Raw genomic sequence first — 8,898 nt, 5'->3', positions numbered from 1 at the left:
GACTCGGGATACTTATAAGATACTACCATGATTTTTTCAGATTTTTTGGTCCAAAAATAAATTAGGCCAAAAACCGGCCTTACCGACCCTCCCCCTTTCGCTTGTTTTTTTAATGAATCCGAATGTTTTAATATATAATTAAAACAATTTTTCGTTGACATAACAAATATTATATTGGTTTATAACAATTAATCTTTTTTGGTGAAAGATTAATTTTTGTTTTGTTTTAAAATTCAACAATTTGTTATAAAATTAACGTACTAGGTTAACTAAAGAGGTGAGTTCTTATAAAAAAATATAATAGTTGATTTTTCATTTTGAAAGACTGTTTCATTTCTTTAAGCATTCTAAAAGATTTTCACAATTTTCGCAAACAATCTAAAAGTTTCATGTGTAATTTTTTTAATCTTGCAAGAGTTTAAAAAATTCTAAAAAAAAATCAAACCAGTTCAGAAGATATTATTTACTAAAAAAAATCAAAAATTTTGAAATCAAGTTTATAATTTGAAAAGAGATATCTTTTTTCAGCAAAGTATAGATTTTAGTAGATTAAAAAAAAAGTCGAAGCTTCTGAAGGATTTTGATACGTTTAAAGTTATTAAAAACTTTTCTTAAGGTTCCTAAAAAAACTTGAAAAGATATTTATCCACAAAAATTTATTTGAAAATTTCGATACAAAATTTTAAAGCTTTTTGGTAATTTCAAAAGGTTTTAAGAAAATAGTAAACATTTCTGACGATTTCTGCGAAAATTTTAAATATTCTTCTTTTTTTTAAATTCATTTTTTGTTACATTTAAAAAAAGTAAAGATATTACAAAAGATATCTAAGAATATTAAAAAAACCTGGAAGACCTTGAGGCAAATCTATTAATTTTTGAATATTGTTTACAATTTTAAAAATAATTTGAGTTAGATTCATAGGCATTTAGGACTATTAAAAGCTTTGAAGAAATTAAAAATATTTTCAAACTTTGAAAGGTTTTCGAATGTTTATAAAATATTGTTGAATTTCTTCTGAACTAGGTTTTTAAAAGAATATGGTGAGTAATTAATAATAATTTCTTTTTTAATAATTGAAAGACTTTGACAATACACAATGTTGTTAAATTTAGATTAATTGACAAATCATTTTTTTCCTGCTTGCTTTAGTGGTGTTAATTAATATCTAATTCAGATTGTTATACATGTTTATCAATTATTTTGTATTTACTTTAATTTTTTGTTGATTCTCTTAAGTTCATCAAAATTAATTTAAATATTTTTAATCTGCTTGAATTATTTTAAATTCCTCCGAATACTTTAGAATTATGTTAAATTTTATTGGATTCAATTTATTTGATTATTATTAATTCACTCGAAATCTTTCGAAATTTCTTCAACTCTTCCAAGGACACTTGATTTATTTTTTAATTTTTTGAATTAATTTAAATTCGCTTGATTTGAATTGAATTTACTCAAATTATTTAGAATTCGCCTTGATTCCTTTGAATCTTATTTAATTCAGTTTGATCCCACTGCATTCAATAGATTTCTTTTAGTTTCAATTTAATTTAATTCTTCTGAATCGACTCGAATTTGTAGAATTCGTTGGATAAAGACGCCTAAACTTTTTTTGGATTTTTATCAATTGTCCGGAATCGAATTCACTTAAATTGATAGTGGTTATCCCCATTTTGCTTTCTAATTTTAAATTGTTGTGAAATTTTACCAGAGAACTTTATTAATTATTTCAAACTTTACTAGATTAACAAGATAATATCACACTTCTAAGTGGAACAAAGTTTGATTAACACTATTTTTATACCCCACCTGTGACAGTAGCTGCATATTGTAATAAATTTGTATTTCCAGACATTTTCTTGTCCTCACTTTTTTTTCGATGACTTAAAAAACTCGGAATAAAATTATAACTTTTTACTTAGCAATTAAATTTGACAGAAGGATCCTACTTCATACATGCCTGTTGAGATTATTTATGATTGGAAATAACAAACGATATCTTTCTTTTTATTCTTATCTCGCAGTAGTTTATCTATCAGGATTTAATCAATATTTCATACATATATGTGAATAAGAAGTCAACAAGTAAAGTAAAAGAGAAATAAAAAAATGCATTTATTTTCAATATTAAAAGTCACGTAAGAAAAATAATTCCAAGGAAGAAATGGAACAAATCATTCCAAAATCTTCCTATATGTAAAAACACGTAACCTCCATTAGTAGAGATCCATTGATGTAGAAATTCTTAAAAAAGTATATTATATAAAAAAGTATATTATTGATCGCCGATAATTATCGCGATTTGTGTCTTTTTAAATTTACTTCCAATAACAGCTCTTATTTTGTAATTAATTATTATTATGCCGAAAACGTCAATTTTTGCTTATAATTAAATAAAATAAATTACAATTTAATAACTTTTAAAATGTTTTCGATGTTGTGAAATAATTATCTGAACTCAATCTTCAAAAGTGTATGTGAACTTGTTTTAAGTTTTTATGTAATTAGTTTAAAAGATTAATAATACTTTAAATTTTCAGTGAAATATAAGGCAACAATTATTTTAATGTCTCCATAGAAATAAATGTTTATTTATTTTTATTTTACAAACTGATTCATTAACGACGTATTAATTTTGTTTCAAAAAATGCACTTACTTGAGGATTGAATTTAAATTTTTTTAAATTAAGTAACGTAAATAATATATTACTTACATTGAGGTTATGTAATTGACTATTTACATATTCTTGTTATAATAAACATGTATCTTTTGTATAGAGTTTCAAATTTTTTACAAACAATAAAAACAATTTTTTGTGTATGCATTAAAGAAATTAAAAATATATTAATTTTTTGCAAAGTTATGGATTTTTAACGCGATTTTGGGAAAAAAAATCCCAATGGGTCTTAAAGAGTTAACATAACTCTATTACAATTATATAATTTTTTTAAATGTTTGAGATGTTGTGAAATGAGTATCTTTATTTAGTTTTCAAAATTATAATATAATTAAAATTTTCAGAAAATTTTTATTTACTAATTATTAACTGATTCTGTTAAAAGTTACATGTTTAAAAAAAGTTAAAAGCTTATCAATAAATCAAATTCAAATAAGGAAAATTTCAAATTAAAAACAAATAAAAAATTATTTGAATATCCCAATGATTATATATTATATATTATCCCAATTATAATAAATTATTAGAATCAATAATTATCATTATTCCTGATATAATTATATATATATATATATTAATAATTAAAATTTTCATAAAAATATAATTTTTTATGTTCCAAACTGATCAATGAATTATTGACTTTAAAGTTATGCAATTTAATTTCTGCTAGAATTTGTATACTAGAAGTTTTGTTTTATTTTAAATATCTTCGATATGATCAGTTATAATTATTTAATTTTTTTAAATGTTTGCGATGGTGTAAAATGAATATCTGAATTTAATTTTCAAAATTATTTATGCATACGTTTTAATTTTGTCTAAAATTATAAAAACATAAAGTAAAAATTATCCGAATATTTCAATTAAAATAATTGTTCAAGGCTTTGTATGTTTTGAAATTATTGAGGAATTATTAATTGATTATATTAAAAATTAAATTGCCTAGAACAATTTTAAAATATAATAATAAATCCAAATATTAGGAAATGAAGGTTTGCATTAAAAAAATATAAAGTGAAAATAATTTGATTGTTTTAATGAAAATAATTTTTTGGTGCTTTTTATGTTGTGAAATGTTTAATTCATTATTAGCTGATTACTTTCATAATAAAAGTTGACTTTTTTCTTTTATATGCTTCTATGAAAATTATATGATTTTTTATGGCGCTAGTGATCTTGTGAAATGAGTATCTAAATTCAATTTTTAAAATTATATTCACATATATTTGAATTTTTTAAAACTTAGTTAGAAAGGTTATTAATAACTTAGATATACATAAATGCAGTTTCAAATTTGAAGAAAAATACAATGTAAATTTTATTTGAATGTTTTGATAAAAATAATTGTGCAATGCTTTTTATGTTGTAAACTGATTAATTAATTATGTACTGATTTCACTAAAATTAACATTTTCTAGAATTATTTTAAGAGTTCACTATTAAACAAAAATTTTAGAAATGAAAGTACAAATTAAAAAAATGTATTAACTACAAATTATTTGAAGGTTTTAGTGAGAATTATAGTCGAATGCTTCTCATTTAGTAAAATAATCAAGTGATATAAGCTAAATATTTTTTTAAATATCAAATTGAATAAAGATTCAAATCTAGTTTCTTAAATTTATGCAACATAAATTAATTATTTAATAGTAGTTTTCATTAAGTAATTTTTAGGAATGACGCTGGTGTTTTGAGATAAATATTTTCATTTAATGTTCAGTATAATATGTACAAATGTTTTGATTTTTTCTTTTAAATTAATATTCAGTCACGAAAATTTGATAATTTTATAAATTAAATAAAAATTTTTAAAAGATGCAGATGAAAACTGATCTGAATTTTGGAATGAAAATTATACTCCTTTCCAATTACATTTTTTTGTAAAGTGTTGCAATGTGAAATGAGCATCTGAATTCGGATATCGAAATTATGTGCAAATATATTTTAATTTTTCCTTGAATAGTTTAAAATGTTATAAATAACTTAAATTTTTAGAAAAAGATAGAGTAAAAGTTACTTCAATGATTCACTGAAAATAATTCTTTAATGCTTTTTATGTTATGAGCTGGTTAATTACTTATTCGCCGACTAGTTTTTTTACACAAGTAACATAAAGATGAAATTTTAATTTGTCTCTATTCAGCAACAAAAGTTAATTATTTGGCTCAAGGTAATGTGATTGAATATTTTATATAATTTGTGTCATAAAGGTTTATTTATTTTTAACCTATCTCTATCACAAACATATCATTTTTTGAAATGCTTATCATGCTGTGGAATGAGTATCTGAATTTAATTTTCGAAATTATATGTCCATGTGTTTTTTTTTAACTTAGTGTAAAAGTTTATTACTAATAAAAATTTGCAGAAACGAAGAACAAATAAATAAATAAGCTTCTCCTGAGTCCTTTCACTATCTGAGTGCTACTAGAAGGAAATAAATTTAGAAATACAACAATGAATTCTAAGAAGATGACAATTGTTAAAGCTTTCCGATTTTTTAGATTTCTAATCAATTCCACAAACTTGATTGTCTGAGATTAAAACTACGCTTCTTTAGCTTCTACGATTACCATTCTGGTTTTTGAATTATGTGTCAGAAAATATTGTTTGTATGATCCCTTCTTCTTAGGATTTGCTTTAAAAATTTTGTATCGATAAGAATTTAATTTAGATTCTGTTTTATCTTTTTCCAATCTTGACAAATTGATTACGCTTATTTCTATCTTCTTCAGTTTTTTATTTATCTATAAAAAATATGAATAATCTGACATGAATAAGAACAAAACGAAGGAGATGATTGGAAGCTTGAGAAGAATAAAATTCAATTGATTATATGTGAAGAAAGCTTTCCTATATCCATTATTCGACTTTTCTATGGAAATTCGAATAGTGACCAGTTCCTGCGAAGAGTTTTGCTATGTCTAAGTAGAATGATGTAGCTTTTTGCTAAAATTATCAGGAACCACGCAGTGATATGTGGCAGTAAAAAGAATATTAAAGTCCATTTTATACCAATCCAAACAACAACAAAAAAGGGACTTAGAACAAGGTGATTAAAAATCCTAAAGAAAAGAGAGATACTCTCCAGGAAATGTTAACATTGGTGATGAGAATTTATGATTTTTCACTTGCCAGGTGAGGAATTTCTGGCGAAGACCAGACTACGATGGCACCAAACCCTGCCGCAAATATGGAACCTGTGACAATAAATGTATTGAAAAACACATTTTTTTAAATATCCCCGTAACAAATATAAATTAAATAGCTTTTTTATCACACCGCCATTATAAGTGTGACTTTAGGTAATGCGAACGATACCGAAAATAGTGCTTTTTAGGATCGGCCGAAAATTTTTTATTTAGAGTACAGTGTATTATAAAGTAAATGAGTGTGATGACTAAAGTGATAAAAAATAATGGGTGACTCGTCCTACCTCTCAAAATTGAATTGTATTGGAATGAATTGCACTGGAATGGATTGGAGGGGACTGGAATGGATCGGATTGGATTCCAATGGATTGGAGTGTTTTGGAATGGTTCGGAATGAATAAGACTGAACTCGATTGGTGTGAATTGGGTTAGAATGGATTGGAATGGATTGGAATGAAATGGGTGGTATTTGATTAACTTGGAATGAATCGGATTGGAATAAATTTGATTGGAATGGATTGTGCTGGATTGAAAAAGATTGGCGTGGACGGGAGTGCAGTAGATTGGATTATAATGGATTGAAGTGGATTGGAATGCATTGGATTGGAGTAGGTTGGATTGAATTAAATTGGAATGGATTTGCGCAGATTGTGACAGATTGGAGTGGGTTGAATTGGATTGGAGTGTATTCAATTACAATGGATTGGAATGGATTCAACTTGAGTGGATTGTAATGGATTATGGTGGAATAAAATGGATTAGAATGGATTGCATTGGTTTAGATTATAATAGAGTGGATTGGAATGAATTGGAGTACAACGGATTGGATTGGAATGGAATAAAGTTGATTGAAAACGATTGGGGTGAATTCAATTAGAGTCAATTTAAATGTTTTAGAGTTGATTGGAGTGAATTCATTTAAAGTGGGTTGGGTTTCAATTGATTGGAATAAATTGAATTAGCTTGAATTGGGGTGGATTGGAATAGATTCAAGTGGATTCGAAAGGATGTGAGTGAATTGGAGTGGATTCAATTGAAATGGATTTAAATGTATTAGAGTTGATTAGAGTGAATTTGATTAAAGTGGGTTGGGTTTCAATTGATTGGAATAAATTGAATTAGCTTGAATTGGAGTGAACTGGAATGAATTAAAGTGGATTCGACAGGATGTGAGTGAATTGGAGTGGATTCAATGCAAGTTGATTGGAATGCATTTGAATGGATTAGAGTGGATTCTATTAGAGTAGGTTGGGTTATAATGGATTGGAAAAAATTGGATTGGAATGAGTTGGCTTGGAATTGCTTGGAATGGATTGACTTGGAAATGAAATGGGTTGGAATGGATTCGACTGGAGTCGATTAGAAGGATTCGGATTATAATGAATTGAACTGTATTGGAGCGGATTCGATCTACGTGGAGGGAATTGGATTGAAGTGGATTGGAGGGAATTAGATTGGATTGGATTCAGTTCAGATTCCAGAGATCAATATCTTCAGGGAGCAAATCAGGGAGAGCAGTATTAGTTGCAGCTAATAAATTGGTTCAGCCTGAGAAAAATGTATTGCTGGATTTTTTATCTCCTATTTCTCATGTTGGCATTATCGGGTATCTGCAACGGTGGTTTTGTTGTAACGAGTGGTATGTTCTCTGAAGTTTTTAGCTCTGCTTCTTGTTAAAGAGTTTTATATCCCCCTTTGTATTAAAAGGATACCTGATCTCTTTTTTTATGAAGTGCTCCTTTATTATTATTTTTTTTTTGGACGTGTTTTGAGAATGTTATAGAAGGTCAGCAGAATGGTCTTGATGCCAGCCTCACATGGATATACACTGAAACGCACTAATTCAATATGAAAAAAAGTTGAGGAAAAAAACTTTGCGTTTTAAAAGCTCTATAAGATTATCATAACAATTTTTAGATTTTCTTGAAAAATCGAAAATTCAAATTTGCATCAGACAAAAAATAATAATAAATAAAAATTGCATTTTGTGATCAAACTATGCGAGCTAGAAAAAAGATAAAGTAATAAAAATTATGAATTTAAAAAGATCTAAAATTTTGTTAATAATTGCTTCTTGATAGAAGGCAAAGTTTTTGTTTTCTTCGTGAAAAATAATTTAGAAAATAAAAATATTCAATTTTCCGAAAAACGACGCAAGTTAAGAAAAAACATTATTCAATAAAAATTGTGCACCCAAAACACATCTACAAATTTTATATGAATTATTTTTTGACAGAATACCTAGTTTTGGTATTAGTCATAAAAATGAAATTTTTTTTTGAAAAAACGATAAAAGGCACAAAAACAAATTGATAGACAAAAGTTGCGCATGCCAAAAAGAGTTACGAAAAAAGGATTCAAGAAAAAATAATGACGTCCCAAAAATGATAAAGGCGAGAGATTTTTTCATTAAAATATTGATATCGAAAATCCATTCACAAAAATATGTGGGAAACATGTACTTTTTTGCTTCAAGCAAGGACATTGATATTTCTTAAAAAGCAAAACCACGGTAAATATTTTGATTGAATAATTGGGTTTGTAAAACACTTAAACGTAACTTTAGGATACATCCCCCAATAGGAAAAGCCTTCAAACTTACTTTAAGTGTTATTTAAATCCCTTAAAAATTCAAGCAAGAAAATCTATATTTCCGAACAATCAAAACCACGGAAACATTTGTTGTTCGTACTAAATTTATTTTAAAGTGAGTTCTCATACCAAAATAAATAAAGGCTAAAATACACTTTGACGAATTTTTTGTGTTCTTCGAAATTAAAGAGTTTTTTTATCATCCTGTATAAATATTTTTATTCAATCAAGTACATCGAATTTTCCCTTTATATTGTAGAAAATTTCACATTTTGGAAAAAATCGAGTGCTAAGCACGAGATAAGTGTTAGTCACTGATGGCAGTCAAAGTGAAAATGTTATTCATCATGATGAACTTAAAAATTTCGTCATGCTGTTACCAGGTGTATACATATGAAACCGGTATTTTTTCAAGAAAAAAACACATTTATTTCAAGAGAATGATAACAAATATTTTATTCAAAGTATGCGCCCT

General features: G+C 26.1%; 1 protein-coding gene across 1 annotated transcript in view; it reads right to left on the bottom strand.

Moving 5' to 3' along the window:
* Window positions 1-1,950, bottom strand: part of LOC117173034 (facilitated trehalose transporter Tret1-2 homolog) — a 5,173-nt gene extending 3,223 nt beyond the window's left edge. The window contains exon 1 of the mRNA XM_033361393.1: window positions 1,811-1,950. Coding sequence (XP_033217284.1) covers window positions 1,811-1,856 — 46 coding nt within the window. The 5' untranslated portion in view covers window positions 1,857-1,950. The remainder of the gene's footprint in view (window positions 1-1,810) is intronic.
* Window positions 1,951-8,898: the final 6,948 nt, after the last annotated feature.

The sequence above is a fragment of the Belonocnema kinseyi genome, chromosome 5, assembly GCF_010883055.1.
Source record: "Belonocnema kinseyi isolate 2016_QV_RU_SX_M_011 chromosome 5, B_treatae_v1, whole genome shotgun sequence".
Classification (NCBI taxonomy): domain Eukaryota; kingdom Metazoa; phylum Arthropoda; class Insecta; order Hymenoptera; family Cynipidae; genus Belonocnema; species Belonocnema kinseyi.
The sequence above is the reverse complement of the archived record's forward strand: the minus strand, read 5'-3'. Positions and strand labels throughout refer to the sequence as shown.